The sequence below is a fragment of the Oncorhynchus kisutch genome, linkage group LG16 (genome assembly GCF_002021735.2).
Source record: "Oncorhynchus kisutch isolate 150728-3 linkage group LG16, Okis_V2, whole genome shotgun sequence".
Taxonomy (NCBI): Eukaryota; Metazoa; Chordata; class Actinopteri; order Salmoniformes; family Salmonidae; genus Oncorhynchus; species Oncorhynchus kisutch.
Window position 1 is genome coordinate 22,033,887 of NC_034189.2, and position 15,819 is coordinate 22,049,705.

Genomic DNA, 15,819 nt, shown 5'->3' on the forward strand with positions numbered 1-15,819 from the left:
TCATCCTTATTATGGTTAAGGAAACCGAGCAGCATATTCTCCCATAAACAAAAGTCATCAAGAATATTAACAATTATAAAACTATGAATATCTTTCCAGAACTTCTTTACATGTAGACAATATCAAAATAAATGCTAAACTGTTTCTCGATGCTCAACACAAAAAGTACAGTAAATGTTAATGTCTTTTTTTTTTTGTTTCTTCAGGTAATGATTCGCAGGGTAATACTTATGGATCATTCTGAAAGAGACCCCTTTGACCTTGTTAACAAGCAGATATTTGTGTGGTAATAACCAGACTTTTTTCCAACAGATATTATTGACAAATGTAGTCCAGCAACTTGTGACATAAGGAATGGATACAATATCCCTTTGAAAAAAGCATGTATAGATCTGTTGTTCTGAGGGAGCAAGGAGAAACACATTTTTCCTATTGGTGAGTCAACTGGAAGTGAGGGTAGATGAGAAGAAGGTGAGGTCTGGTTACACATCTGCCTACCTGCCTTATTTTACCTCATTTGCACACACTGTATATAGATTTTTTTCTATTGTGTTATTGACTGTATGTTTGTTTATTCCATGTGTAACTTCCATGTGTTGTTGTTTGTGTCGCAGTGCTTTGCTTTATCTTGGCCAGGTCGCAGTTGTAAATGAGAACTTGTTCTCAATTGGCCTACCTGGTTAAATAAAGATGTTCTCAACTAGCCTACCTGGTTAAATAAAGGTGTTCTCAACTAGCCTACCTGGTTAAATAAAGGTGTTCTCAACTAGCCTACCTGGTTAAATAAAGATGGGAAAAAAATAAAAAATAAAGGAACATAAAATTGGAGTTGGATTCTTTAATACATGTTTAGCCCAATTTATCTTAAAAGTATTATTCAAAGTAGGACAATCTACAAATTTGAGACCACCATATTCATATGTGTTCATAATGACAGATTTCCTAATATAATGTGTACAATTTTTCCAGATTAATTTGAAAAGCATCAGATCAACCGCTTTACCTATTTTGTTGTCAAGATGTAGGGACTGGGCTGCATAGCCTAGTGATCCTCCACGCAGATCACTAGGCTAGGCCTGTGACAAACACGGGATCCATGAGAAAGTAAATTACAGAATCTAGACCAAGGGTGTGTTCAGTACGTCTTGCAACGGAAATCGTTTTCCGTTTAAGAAACAAAAGGAACGAAACGGGGAGGGGCCGACAACGGTTTTTCCTTCAAAACGTTTTGCAAAAGAATTGGCGTAATGAATACACCCCAATAGAAAGTAGGCCTAATTTTTATGAGCGAGTTTTATTCTACCCTATCTGAAAAACACATGAAATAAGTTCAATTGTTTAATTGCGCGTGTTTGTGTGCAACAAGTGTAGCGTTCTCTTTGTAGTAGGCTAATCGTGTAGCCTAGACGCTGTAGATCAGCTATCTCTTCAAACAAACATATCAAGTTAGGCTAATGTTGTAATTTTCTCTGTATTAATCTCGCATGTTAACTTCAGTGTAACTGCCCGTTTGATATTCCTAGACTGACGCTGCATGATTTTTGTTGTTTAAATCCGAAAAATATTGTAATTTTCTGAACATAAATACTTTTGTCTACTACTAACTACCCTACACATTTTCTTTGCCGCTGCAAAACTTGACAAAGCAATGTTTTTATCGTTTAGAAAGGTGCAATGCCATAGGCCTATACGATTTAGCATTGCATGTGATCTGGCTATTGACCCAAATAGCCTAATTGTCGCTACACTGTGACATGTTTTTCGTTTGTAGATGAGTATGAAGACGAGAAGACATAAGGATTCTGGATTTTAAGAGGTAGGATATCCCCATTCTAGCCTATTCTTCATAGCATACAACACTTCCCAATCGCAGAAGTGTTATTGTTTTGATTGCGGAAGTTTAGTAGGCTAGAATTGCAACAATGTAGCATTGCCATTGCTACAACAATGTATCTCTATCGCGCTCCAGCTCTCAATTCCCGTTTGACAGTTCGCTCATATAAGTGTGCTATCATGATTAGGCAACTGATATCAAGTTGGCTAGCTGTTATAGTTTATGTGAGTAGTGGTCTTACAATCCACCGTAAGACTTTAAAAAAATAATGTTTTTAATCACAGAATTATAAAGCCGCTGTGATTTAATTTTCCGGCCCACCAATCCTCGGATTTGAGTGTCCGCTCAGCCGGATTTAGGTTTAAATCAGGCCGGTGGAAGGAGGGACAGCAGCTCAATTGCAGTAGAGTCGGCTCTGACTGGTCATTCACTTATAGTGAACATAATAATGCAATGCACTTTAAATACATGTTTGTTTAGGAAGATAGAAGGTATAGATGCTAATGATGATCATCATAAAGGGCTGTCATGGTCAAAGTTTTGTGGAGAATGTTGTTGTCTAATAATCAGACTGTAGGCCTAATCACAGTCCCATCCTTACAGCTGTAGCCTTTCCGTTTTTCTTTTTTCTTTCTTTCACTGCCTTGTGTAATGTGTTGTTGTAAACCAGGTCCAGGTGCCGAAGCAGAGACACATATCATTACAGACGTTTCCTCTCTTGTTTTTGTCACTGCAACTTCATTTGGGATAATTTAGAGTTGAGTGTAAACATCAGAGACAATAACTATTGTAGTGGATAAAGACCCAGGGGTAATGGTGGAACAAGCCAAGGGTCTTGCACCTGTGAGATTTCTGTGTTTTTTTTATTTTATATGTGCCCGTGTGTGTGTGTTGGCTCACACTGTGGAACTGGTGTGTCTGTCCGCTGGAATTCCCCTTATGGTTGGGAATGGCGCTATCTTCCTGCTTCTCAACTATGAGCCTATTATTAAACTGCTGTGTGTCAGTTGCCATAGGAAACCCAGATTGAAGCATCTCTTGGTTTCCACTCCAGTGGTTACCTGTGACACAAATATACAGACCAGTGGTTGCCTCTGACGTAAATATACACACCGGTGTAGGCTTCTCAGAGGAGGAAAGGGAGGACCATCCTCAGTGATTTTCAGGAGGAAAAACGAATCTGTAAAACAGAAAAAAAGTTACTAAAAACTATACTAAATATAATCAAGACACCAAATAATTGATTAAAACATACTATACTTCAAATGAGGTCTTCAGTAGCCTCAACCGCACACTGTTGGGTAGCACCATGGTGTATCCAGAGGACAGATGGTTTCCGTCTTCCTCAGGGTACATTGACTTCAATACAAAACCTAGGAGGCTCATGGTTCTCAGACCCTTCTATATACTTACACAGTAACTGACAACTCCTGGAGGATGTCTTCCAACCGATCTCTTGCAGCATGAACTGACATGTTGTCCACCCAATCAGAGAATGAATCTAGTACTGAAGGCATAAGACACAGCTAGCTAGCACTGCAGTGCATACAATGTGGTGAGTAGTTGACTCGAAGAGAAAGACAATGGTTGAACAGTTTTGAACAAATTCATTTCTTCCAAAAATGAAGGAGGAGCCAGATAGAGATTTTTTTTAAAATTCAGTTTCACTTAGCTAGCAAATGCAGCTAGCTAGTTCAGCCTAGTCAAACACTGCTCAAACAGAGGGATGCTATGTTAGCTAGCTGGCTATGACTATCCAACACAACACTGGAACTCTTCCAAGTCAAGGTAAGCTTTTGGTTTGACAAATTTATTGCCCCCGGGGTCTGCCGGTGTAAGTGCTAAACTGCTTATTGACTGCACACTGTAGCAGGTTTACTAACACTTTAGTTCTATTAGCTATGTTGACTATGACGTTACTTTAACTAATATTGTGCCAGAGATGTAGGCTGTGTGTAGCAGTTATGATATCATTTGGCTTGGAATTATTATTATTTTTATATTTTTTATTTTTTTGCCTGGTCACATAGCTGATGTGTTGTGCATTGACGTCCACAAGTGTTTACGTGTGATCAGGGGTGTATTCATTCCACCGATTCTGTGGAAAAACATTTCTTAAATGGAACAAAATGAGGATAAACATACCTGAATTTGTCCAATGGAGACTCTCGTTTGCAACTATTGAACTAATGATCACACCCTATGTCAGCAAATTTTTCTCTCGACCTGTGTGCACATACCTTGTAATCTTGAATTGATAGGCTAGGTTGTAGCAACCTCATGATGGTTATAGGGAACATTTGAGTATCATGTTGTAGCCTAAACCTATCACTGTTATATGAAAGACAGTCATCCAATATGCTGTAATAGAAATAAGAATTTAATTGTTCTGCTGTTGTCCTAAATACAGGAATATAATTGTTATGCTATAGTTTTACAATATAGCAGTTTAATCACAACAACCTTCTTTTCAGAACCCTGACATGTCTGGTCCCACCTGGCTGCCGCCAAGGACTCTGGGTAGCCCAGAGAGAACTGTTCCTCAGATGTCCCACTCCGGGCCAGCCATGTACAGACAGCCGCCCATGAAGGTCTCCTCGGACCCCCGGCCCAAGTATGGGGTCTATGACCAGAAAGGAGGTGGAGGAGGACTGGCCACTAGGTACATGGCTACTGGACCCACAGGTAGGAACATGGTGGTGGTGGGCCTTACGTTACACTGGGCTTGAGTATTGTGCTAAACCTTGGTAAAATGAAATCCTGTGATAACTTTCGTGATTGACAACAGTTTAAATGTCAGTGAAAACTTAGCTCAAGCCTTGGCGTAGAAGAGAGTTAGAACTGATAAAATATTGAGTACACCAATGCTTTGGTGATTAGAACTGGCACAATATTCATGAAAACTATTTGATTATGTGTCAATGTAAAGTGTGTACATTATGGTTATTATGGTCTTGTTTGTAAATGTAAAGTGTACTGTGTCATATTTGTTGTAAAGGTGGACCCATGCAGCACCAAGAGGACACAGGGTTTCACCCTAAATCTAACGACCACTACTACCAACCACCTCCCCACGGGCTCAAAGAAGACCGGTCCTGGAACCCTCACATGGACAGCTATGAGCTAATGGTAGGTGGGACATAATTGTTTTTGTAGCCTGGAATCCACACTGATTATTGCTCCATTACGCCACGATGTTCAGTGTGGTTTCCAGACTAAGATTAGTGAGGTTTTCAACCTGATTGCATGTATAGGCTAGTTACGATTGTTGTAATGTCATGGAGCATGACATTTGCTCAAATCCAATATTAAAATAAACAAGTAATGACACTATTTTTGCTCTCTTTCTCCTGTTGTGAAATGTTATAAAGGCATGCGACTTCGTGTGTGTGATCCTGCTCTATGATTTCAGCATCGTGGACCTGAGAAGCCAAGTGGACACCACTCCAACCTCGATGCAGAGATTGACTCTCTCACCTGCATGCTGGCCGATCTGGACAGCCATCCACAGAACAGCACACAGGTAGGTTACCTGACTGACTACATATGAGGAATAAATTATTCCCCAGAAATGTAATACACAAACATATAACTGACCGATTAAAAAAACAAAAAAAAAACATCTGGCTGGAAGTGTATCACTGGTTCTTCTGGATGTTTACGCCTGAGTTTTTGTTAGTAATTCATTTGAAATAAAAAAAGGCAAAAAAATGATTTGTGTTTCCATTCCTTTGCAGCTGTACGATAACGTGCCTTACAACAAACACATCTCAGGGGACCGCTACAAACCCTCAACCCAGCCAGGAGCACTCTCTCAGGGCAGGCCGTCCATGGGTTACCCCCCCCAGTCCCAGTACCATCCAGCACCCCCTTACCCCAGTGATCCCCACCAGGTTCCCCAGTACTCCCCCCAGCCAGACTACACCTACGCCCAGGTGTCCAAACCCTACCCTCAGCCCGTCCCTGCCTCCTATACCACCTCTTCCACCCCTACTGGCCCGAGGTTCAGCGTCCAGGTCAAAACAGCCCAGCCTGTCACCTACTCCCAAACTGGTAGACAAGCCGAGCAGGCTTACACCCCTCCTCCGCCCCACCAGCACTCCTCGCGCCCCCCACCCCAGAATCAGACAGGCCCCCAGGGCTGGTACCCTCCCCATCCCGCATCCCAAGCCCAGGAGCTGCACTCTGATGGGGGCTACAAGGAGGTGCCCGGGGGGTCTAGAGGGCGAGGGAACCAGGGCCCCACGCCCAAGAGAGGCCTGGAGAATCACCAACCAGGGTCAAGAGAGGCCCCAAGTCCTGCCTATCAGCCCAGCAAGGTGAGTGTCTGTCTAGAGTTCAGAGGTCATCTACTCTACAGCATGCTCTGCTGCTTCTAAAGTATGGTCCTTTTTGAGTACTTGTATCCTCAGTCTCTTGGTTTCACTAATCTGAATGGGAAATAATGAATAATTAATCATATTTGTCCATTAGGGGTCAGCAGCTCCGAGGCAAGAGGAGGAATTGGACCGGCTCACTAAGAAGTTGGTGTATGACATGAATCACCCACCTACAGAGGAATACTTTGGTACTTCCCTATGTCCTTTGTGTTGACTGGACTCTTAATTTCCCCTTGGGCTACAAAGTTCATTTAAATTGAACACAAGATGTTCCTTCTGAGTAAAAATCTCTTATCCTCCTATTCTCATCTTTTCTCCTTTCCCTCCATACTATCAGGTCGCTGTGCGCGTTGCGGTGACAATGTGCTTGGCGACGGCAGTGGCTGTATCGCCATGGAGCAGGTGTTCCACGTGGAGTGTTTCACCTGCATCACCTGCCACGCCCGTCTCCGGGGGCAACCCTTCTACGCCCTGGACAAGAAGAGCTACTGCGAAAGCTGTTACATTGTGAGTTGCTATCACTTTTTGTATTGTGAATCGCTTCTCCTTCTCTCTTTGTTCTAAATACTTTAGCAGTATTCCCTGAATTCATCAGTTGATCTCTCCATCCATCTTTCTTTTTCTTGCCGTCTTTCTCCATATATATTGAATTATCTCACTAACGCTGAGCCGATAGTGCTTTTTGAGGTCTTTTCGGTTCGCTTATTTAGAAAATAATTGCGGATTTTGATCATAATAAACATTTAAAAAAATATGCACTAGGGGTTGAATGCTGCAAAACAGAATAAAACAATTTATAAAAGTTCCATGATGGTAGTGACTCCCCATCACCTATTAAGCATAATTCATTCACATTACTTTACTTGAATAAATAAGTTTTGGAATGGCCTAGTCAAAGTCCAGGCCTAATCCCAATTGAGATGTGGCTGGATTTTAAATGAGCAGTTCAGCTCTGTAGAGCTGCTGCCTGACAAAATCACTATTTTAGAAGTTCTTCAAAATAAATAAGGCATACTTTTATTGCCTGCTGAATACCAACTATCAATCGCTTTTATATCATGTATTTTCAGGTAGAGATACCTCTCGAAGCAACTGCTCTCTACCATGTTTTCTGCGCTAAACTATGTAAAACAGGGGTGTCAAACTCATTCCACGGAGGGCCAAGTGTTTGCGGGTTTACATTTTTTCCTTTCAATTAAGACCTATTTATCTCTAGAGAAAAAAAAAAAATCCAACAATTGAACCGACGTCGCTCAGTTGTTTGAAAAACAAAAAAAGAACCAACATTTTGGTTAATTGCTCGGCACCAATATCTCCCACATGCGCACACACACACAAACTATTTTGTCTGAACCTGTGCTGCCTCTCTCAGAGTACCCTAGAGCGCTGCTCTAAGTGCTCCAAACCCATCTTGGACCGTATCCTGCGGGCCATGGGAAAGGCCTACCACCCGCGCTGCTTCAACTGTGTGGTGTGTGGCTGCTGCCTGGACGGGGTTCCCTTCACTGTGGACGCCACCTCCCAGATTCACTGCATAGATGACTTCCACAGGTCAGCAGCTCAACAAACGGAATATCTCCGGGCCAGATATTACCTGTACTTTTTCTAGACGAAAAATGAACTGGGACACTAGCACAAGTCTCCCATTGAACAATGAAACTTAGATTTACACTTTCATTTCTTGAGATAACGTTCAGCCATTGGTCCTTTTTTTAAACGTGATTCTAGTGTTCCACCCTCTGAGTTTTAATGTTAGTGTTGACGCTTTCTGTCCTAAACAGGAAGTTTGCCCCCCGCTGCTCTGTGTGTGGCCAGGCCATCATGCCCGAACCGGGACAGGAGGAGACCGTCAGGATAGTGGCGCTGGACCGCAGCTTCCACGTCAACTGCTACGTGTGTGAGGTGAGTAGTAGTGTGAGTGTGTGTGTGTCCTTGTTAGTAAAATACCTTGCTCAAGTTGAATGACATTTACAGTTTGGCAGGATGTCACATCAGATGTACAAAGGCCATTCAGTTGAACCCAATCAGTGTTCCTGGATTTACCCTGTGTTTTCTCTGTCCAGGAGTGTGGTCTGCTCCTGTCCTCCGAGGGTGAGGGGCGAGGCTGTTACCCCCTGGATGGTCACATCCTGTGTAAGGGCTGCAGCGCCCGCCGCATCCAGGACCTTTCCGCCAAAATCTCCACTGACTGCTAACCAACTAGGGGACGTCACCTCTGACCCCGCAATCCTTCCATTACTTTCACCTGCTCTGAGGTAGAAGTTGCCCTAACGAATATATCTGAGACCAGATTCACCCCTCTCCAAATCATAACCTTAACCACAAGGGGGGAAATGTTAAACTAAGGGCAACTACTTTTTCATACTCTTCTAGTCAATCTTCGTTCTTCAGATGCCCAAAGCTGTGGAATCAGTAGTACCACGTCACCTCAAACTGCCTATGAAGGTCTTCAATATGATGCCATTATTTAATTTCACTTGACTAGGTTTATTGATACATAATTCCAGGTTAAAGACAGGGTATTGTAACATGGATTGACAACAAGTTCCACCACTATTCCCTAATCCTTGTCCTCTGGTTTATACTAGCTATCACCTATCCTCTATATTGTATCCTGTACCCCTACTCCCTATCTACTACACCCTATCCCCTACCCTTCAGCGCATACCAGTATTGTATAGAGCCTCTGACCTGCAGGCAGCAGGGGCTGCACTAACCCCCCTCCCCCTTCCCCACCCACTGCTTATGTCACACTAATCCTGCATGTCCTACACTATGTCTTACGCTCTATCCTGCCAGACATAGAGGGGACATGGAAGGAGCTCTATAATGGCAAATAATTATTGATGGATATTGACGATAAGTAGGAAAATTAGGTGGTGATGAGGATTGAGGAAGACTATATCTTCCTGCCATCTGACCAGTCCAGATAATGGAACATATATATTTTTTTGTATGCCACTGAAGTCAATAAAAAACGCTGAACTGCCTCGCATGAAAAAACGCACATATGCAAATGATATCTGTGACGGAGCATATGTTGCGGGTTGATTTGTTTATGGAGTGAATGGATTTGCATACGTTTCATAGGAGAGGAAGTAGCTGTAGTTGGATTGATTTGTGAATAGAATAGAGGACAAAGAAAGATTAGGTAGTCATAAAAAGCAGATCGCTAAAGTAAATGCTGTGACCCTAATTTAATGTTGAAACAGTCCGTTTGTGTCAAGATGATAACTTGGCAGCTGACAAGTTTGCCTTGTCAAAACAGAACAGCGATTTGTATCATGATAATTGGTACTGCATTTCCGAGAATGTTACTTGTAAGCCAGCCAAAACTCCAAACCCCATCTTCAAAATTTGAATGCGCTTTTTATTACTATAATATCATTTCTCTTAACATGTGTGTTGATTTATACTTGACTGTTACAATGGTGAAGAAGGTGCAATGAAGTCTAATGCAATTGTCTTACTGAGAAACAGGGATCTCATCCTCTTGTGTTTTTTATGAGTTTTTGTTTTAGCTTAAGAGTTAGATTTGCGTCGCTAATCCATATCCTCATGGCACTATCGGCCATGTTGAAGCATCTCTGAGACATTGGAGTCCTTCTCACATTGTTTTGATGTCATTTGTCCTTGTGTTTCGCCGTCCCGCTGTCTTAATTTGTTTTGCAACGTAAAAGCGGCTCGTATGATTTTGAAGGCTTGAACACCTTTTTAATTTCACACGCCTTCAAAACCCAAATGTGTTTGTGTCTGGAATCACAGTACTTGATCCTTTTCCCTCAGTATTTGTCTCTGCTCACAAAGATATGAAGATCTCTGTGTGAGCCCTGTGAGTTGCATTTTCCACTTTTGCGTATTTATTTCAACTCCTGTTATACACTCATTGTTTCTAAGTCCGTGTTTATGGCCGTCACTGCGTGTAAATGTTTTATGTTCCAGTGTCATATTGATTAGTACAAGAGAACGGCAATGAAAGGCTATAGAAATATTAACTATGATGACATGTTCTTTCTGTTTTACCATCTCACTCTTTCCCTTCAGTCTCGTGGTACAATCGTTCAAATGTGTGGCCTTGATGGCCAACATGTTTTGTTGACAAGTGTAATCGGTGGTTTAAAGCCATTGTTGTATTGCAGAATAATCGATCTGTCCATGTGAGGAATACAAGCGGAGAATGCTTTTGTACTGAGCAGGTGGTTTGTACAATTTGGCTCAAGTTTGAAGTGTGAGGGGTGTGTGTGCATTTGCCCCCCCCCCCTAATGCTGATTGTAGTACATAATCAATACAATAAACCATCCCTATTTTTCAGCAAACTACACCGTGTCATCTTTTTATATACCCCTGTACTAGACCCTAACCTAAAACCTATTCGGTGTTATAGATGGGTTAGCTGACAACGTTACAAAAAGGATGTGAACGCTTCCGTGCAGCAGAAGCCAGCGCGTTGTGGTGAATATGGATGGCTGCTAGCAAGAATGTAAAGAACCTGCCATGTGGGAAGTGGCTTGTGTTTGATACCATTTCATGCCAATATTGCTAAAATGTGCTAGCTAGCTAACCAACAACTGTACTGATTGTATTTACGAGACAAGTACTCATTATGCAAATGTATTTGTTTTCAGTAAAGGCGAAATATAGCTTACATGTCAACATTCTAAGCTTGCCCCATAGTTGTGCACGGATTGCTTTTGTTGCTAGACAACCAACCCTTGAAAAAGACATATCCGGTACTTGCCAACATCATTCTAGACCTTTTAATTGATCATGAACAGTGCAAAAGGAAAAGTAGCTGTCATTTTACATTTGTGACATTGCAAGAAATATGTCTTCAAATGATCCAGCACAAAGAAGAGGCTGCTTGGCAAGTTAACACGATGTGAATGTCTTCCAAAAGAAGTTCCGGCATCCAGCCTTGCGTTCCCGATGGGAGAGGGGTAGCTGGCGCACCACCTCCTCCCTCACCCCGAGTGCATCCTCCAGGTCCGGTAGGACCTCGTTCTCCCCCACGGCTGTGCTCATCAGGTCCGACATTATCTTCAGCAGGAGGGTGCGGGAGAGATCCTATTAGGAAAAGAATATAATAACATAAAATACAACTTCATTTTCCATCCAAGAAAGGGAATAACTTGACACCACGGACATTAACACTACGATTGTCATGGAACACTTCTGTCAGTTATTCTAGGACCAAAACATCATCAGAAGCCTAATGAAATAATTTAACATATACAGCAAGTAGAAGTTATGGTCATTTAATATGACTAGTCCTCTTGAAATTGTATGACCATTGAGTTGAATATTACAGAATATAATTCAAGAATGAATAAAAACATTAGCTCCATTTATACACGGTTCTAGCGTGCATCCTTAGTCTCGATCTTGTCCACATTTTTAGACGGGTGTAGACGTCTAAAAGACTCATTGTGATCCGATCTTCCTGACTACCTCCTGAGGTGTGTCTGAATATCTTAGAAGTGTAGAAAGGATCCAATGGAGTCTGCTGAGGGGAGGACTGCTCATAATAATGGCTGGAACGGCATCAAACGCATAGAAACCATGTGTTTAATGTTGATTCTTCTCCAGCCATTACCACAAGCCTGTCCTGCCCAATTAAGATGCCACTAACCACCTGTGATCTGGACATTGACAGCATTTAAAATCACCACTGCGCCCTGTAAAATCATTGACAGAATATGTTAAATAATTTGCATACAGAGAGGGACCAGGATATCTGTTCACAATGTGGACAGATAAGCAAGGTTTTACTACCATATAGATGCAACGTGGGCACAATCAGAATGTGGATAAGTGGAAGACAAAGGTTATAAATGAGGCAATTGACACAACAGTGAGTCAACCACTCACCTCGTTGCCCTTGGTTGTATCTGCTCTCAGTAGTTCAGCTAGCATGTCTCTGTGTGGAGCGGCGCTGACCCTCGCCAGAAACACTGAGGCAGATAGAGCCACCAGTAACACCTGCAGCTGGGAACACAGCATCTCCCCTGTCTGTACCTTTCCTATTGGTTAAACTGTATACCGAATGTATCCTTCAATGCTGTATTCAGCAGCGATAATCTGGATGTTGACTGGATGTTCAACAATAACTATCCTATTGGAAAACAAAACAACGGCTGGATGTCAGAGAACGAAGATGGCCGTTGGTCCACACACAAAACACAGCCCTGTCCAAGTGTCACATAATAGTGGCGCCACCAATATATAGGTTTCTTCATCCTTGGCTCTTCCTCATACCAATACAGGGATGTGATTGGTTGATGAGGACGTGTGCGTGTGTGTGTGTGTGTGCGCGTGTCATCGGGGTCACTAGCTGTAGGGAAGAAGTAAAGAAGGTCACAGGGGTTTGACACAGTCACAAGAACAAAACAATATTATACATCTGTCCAACATCCAATATCTGCAAAGTTGTGACATGGAATTGACAAGTGTGAAGTGGGCATGGCAAACAACACAGCATTACAAGCGGCATTTCAGATCTAAACAAACCCCGAGCCCAGTGATGATGATAGTGTGCTCCTGAAATGACATCCTATTCCCAGTATAGTGCACTACTTTTGACCAGGACCCGTCTGAAATGGCACTCTTTTGGGAGTAGAATAGGGTGCCATTTGGGACTCATTCACAGTCTAGTGTTGACGGAGGGTGACGTCTGTCTCAGCCAGGCCCAGGGGTGTTGCGTCAGTTGAGATTAGCCCCACCAGCCCTGGTGCGTCTCCGGCACGATGTGTGGTCCTAATGCGCCACACAGAGCTGCTAATGATATGGAGTGACTCAAATGTTAATTGGAAGGTTTGCCCACTGCCCCCCCCACTAATCTCCATCTTCTTCTCCCCACCCCCATCATGTACCCAGAAGAAGTAAGCATTCATTTATCAGCAAAAGGGCAAAGATGCAAGTGCGTATTGAGGCTGCGTTTACACAGACCGACCAATTCTGATATTTTTTCCACTAATTGGTATTTTGACCAATCACATCATTTTTTCACATCAGGTGTTTTTCAGATCTGATTGGACAAAAGAGCAATTAACATAAAAAAGATCAGAATTGGGCTGCTTGTGTAAACGCAGCCTGGCGGCTCTGTTCAATCCGCATCGCTGGAGTTTAAGCCTTTCTGCGTGATTCAAGTTTAAAGGCAATGTTCCCTCTTGAAGCAGAGACTGGCTTCACAGAGAATGATGCACGTCGGCTCAATCGTAAATTACAGCGGAATCTGTAACGCTTCAGCTTTAAAGACTGAATAGAGCCCTAAATGTGGGACATTATTTATTTTTGTTTGTAGTTAAAGTGTGAGCTGCTGTAAACTACTGGTTTGACAACTCAAATGTCCCAGACTTTACACTATTCTACTCTACTTGTTGACTGGGCCATGTTATTCATGATTTCAAATGATAACCAAACTGTCAACAGTTGGCCTGGTTGGAGTGGTACGTCAGAATAGATTTTTGTTGACTTCTTTGAGGATGAATGGGAAATAAAACCCCACTGTAGGAAACATTATTAGCAATAGCTGGTAGCAAAGACGGATACCTCACTGAACGAAGGAAGTCTAACCTTTCCTGACGGCGTTGCCCCTTGGCACCATGGGAGATGCACTGTTTGTTCTGATTACTCATTTCTTCATGTCACCTCCGGCCCTCATTAACATTTCCAAAGGAGATGGGGGATGTCATGGCCACAGGCATCCCACTGGGCACATTAATACATCCCGTGTGGGGTCCTTACAGTACTGCCACCACCTCCAGTCCTCATCACAACCCACCTGTCTTCTTTGGAGAGCTGGTGTGTATTCAGTGATGTGAAACAATCTGAACGTTGCTGATAGTCTTCTCTATTCATTCTGTTTCTAATGTCTGTTCTACACAATACATTTCTATCTGAACAATCTATGTTATTACATCCACCTGAACAGGTCCGTGGAGACGCCTTCTATAGGTGTTGGTGTGACTGACCACACTTATGTGATGAGTAACCTTGCCTGAGACCTGAAGAGTTGTTTTGGAGTCGCCTAGGCTTTGGTTTGAAATGTTAATAATCAGGTTATAATTAAGCAATATGGCCCAAGGGGGTGTGGTATATGGCCATTATACCACGGCTATCATGTCTCTACAAATAGCCCATGACTTTTTGACATAGGAATAACAATTAAGATATACAATTGTATTTGCCTATATTGGGGCTGTAGGACTCCACTATTTCTGATAGTACAGTGCAGTAGCCTACAGTGTAGACATTCATTTCTCATCATTCCTGTCGGGTCTTAGTGGTCGCTTTGCTGCCATCTAGTGTACTGTTTACTGTATGGCTCTCCTGCTCTCATCATTTTTGTGTATATTAAATGGCAGTTTAGAGAGCAACAGGTCTTCATCTGGAAAGTAAATAACAACAGCAACATGATCTGAACTCACATCACACATACAGTGGATGTGATAATCGTGTCAACAATACCTTTGGGGTCATTGATATAGCACTATATTTACTTACTTGACTTATCTATTGATTAATTCATTTGATTGTTGCATGCAAATCAATCTATTGTATATCATACTAAGTAGGCCAACAATACTTTCCTTCTAACCCAAAGATCATAAGATAATAATATAGTGCATTCTGAGGTCTTCTAAGGTCTTCGAAAGCCAAGTCAACAAACAGATTACCGACCATTTCGAATCTCACCATACCTTCTCTGCTATGCAATATGGTTTCAGAGCTGGTCATGGGTGCACCTCAGCCACGCTCAAGGTCCTAAACGATATCTTAACCGCCATCGATAAGAAACATTACTGTGCAGCTGTATTCATTGATCTGGCCAAGGCTTTCGACTCTGTCAATCACCATATCCTCATCGGCAGACTCGACAGCCTTGGTTTCTCAAATGATTGCCTCGCCTGGTTCACCAACTACTTCTCTGATAGAGTTCAGTGTGTCAAATCGGAGGGTCTGCTGTCCGGACCTCTGGCAGTCTCTATGGGGGTGCCACAGGGTTCAATTCTTGGACCGACTCTCTTCTCTGTATACATCAATGAGGTCGCTCTTGCTGCTGGTGAGTCTCTGATCCACCTCTACACAGATGACACCATTCTGTATACTTCTGGCCCTTCTTTGGACACTGTGTTAACAACCCTCCAGGCAAGCTTCAATGCCATACGACTCTCCTTCCGTGGCCTCCAATTGCTCTTAAATACAAGTAAAACTAAATGCATGCTCTTCAACCGATCGCTACCTGCACCTACCCGCCTGTCCAACATCACTGCTCTGACTTAGAATACGTGGACAACTACAAATACTTAGGTGTCTGGTTAGACTGTAAACTCTCCTTCCAGACCCATATCAAACATCTCCAATCCAAAGTTAAATCTAGAATTGGCTTCCTATTTCGCAACAAAGCATCCTTCACTCATGCTGCCAAACATACCCTTGTAAAACTGACCATCCTACCAATCCTCGACTTTGGCGATGTCATTTACAAAATAGCCTCCAATACCCTACTCAACAAATTGGATGCAGTCTATCACAGTGCAATCCGTTTTGTCACCAAAGCCCCATATACTACCCACCATTGCGACCTGTACGCTCTCGTTGGCTGG

General features: G+C 42.6%; 2 protein-coding genes across 4 annotated transcripts; one reads left to right on the plus strand and one right to left on the minus strand.

Moving 5' to 3' along the window:
* The first annotated feature begins 1,191 nt into the window (after window positions 1–1,191).
* On the plus strand, window positions 1,192–10,533 carry trip6 (thyroid hormone receptor interactor 6). 3 transcript variants are annotated; one of them, XM_020504221.2, is made up of 11 exons: window positions 1,192–1,268; window positions 1,772–1,816; window positions 4,309–4,519; window positions 4,833–4,963; window positions 5,247–5,357; window positions 5,572–6,153; window positions 6,308–6,401; window positions 6,551–6,720; window positions 7,586–7,764; window positions 7,995–8,115; window positions 8,277–10,533. In XM_020504221.2, the coding sequence occupies exons 3-11, from the start codon at window positions 4,318–4,320 to the stop codon at window positions 8,406–8,408; spliced, it is 1,722 nt and encodes a 573-aa protein (XP_020359810.1). In that variant the 5' UTR covers window positions 1,192–1,268; window positions 1,772–1,816; window positions 4,309–4,317; the 3' UTR covers window positions 8,409–10,533. The 3 variants fall into 3 exon arrangements, with proteins under 3 accessions (XP_020359810.1, XP_020359809.1, XP_020359811.1); XM_020504222.2 differs by having other exon boundaries at window positions 1,261–1,445; XM_020504220.2 differs by having other exon boundaries at window positions 1,247–1,816.
* Window positions 10,534–10,956: 423 nt separating this feature from the next.
* sst5 (somatostatin 5) lies at window positions 10,957–15,238 on the minus strand. Its single transcript, XM_031792011.1, has 2 exons — window positions 12,083–15,238; window positions 10,957–11,278 (listed from the first exon to the last, which is right to left on the minus strand). Exons 1-2 carry the CDS (start codon window positions 12,212–12,214, stop codon window positions 11,084–11,086), a joined length of 327 nt encoding a protein of 108 aa, XP_031647871.1. The 5' UTR covers window positions 12,215–15,238; the 3' UTR covers window positions 10,957–11,083.
* Window positions 15,239–15,819: the final 581 nt, after the last annotated feature.

Bases quoted from the DNA above. Each gene is read 5' to 3' on its own strand.
- trip6 (XM_020504221.2), top strand. From the start codon at position 4,318: ATGTCTGGTCCCACCTGGCTGCCGCCAAGGACTCTGGGTAGCCCAGAG. The intron at 6,402-6,550 runs GTACTTCCCTAT...CCATACTATCAG, and splicing joins ACCTACAGAGGAATACTTTG to GTCGCTGTGCGCGTTGCGGT. The intron at 8,116-8,276 runs GTGAGTAGTAGT...TTCTCTGTCCAG, and splicing joins TCAACTGCTACGTGTGTGAG to GAGTGTGGTCTGCTCCTGTC.
- sst5 (XM_031792011.1), bottom strand. From the start codon at position 12,214: ATGCTGTGTTCCCAGCTGCAGGTGTTACTGGTGGCTCTATCTGCCTCA. The intron at 11,279-12,082 runs GTGAGTGGTTGA...TTTTCCTAATAG, and splicing joins ATACAACCAAGGGCAACGAG to GATCTCTCCCGCACCCTCCT.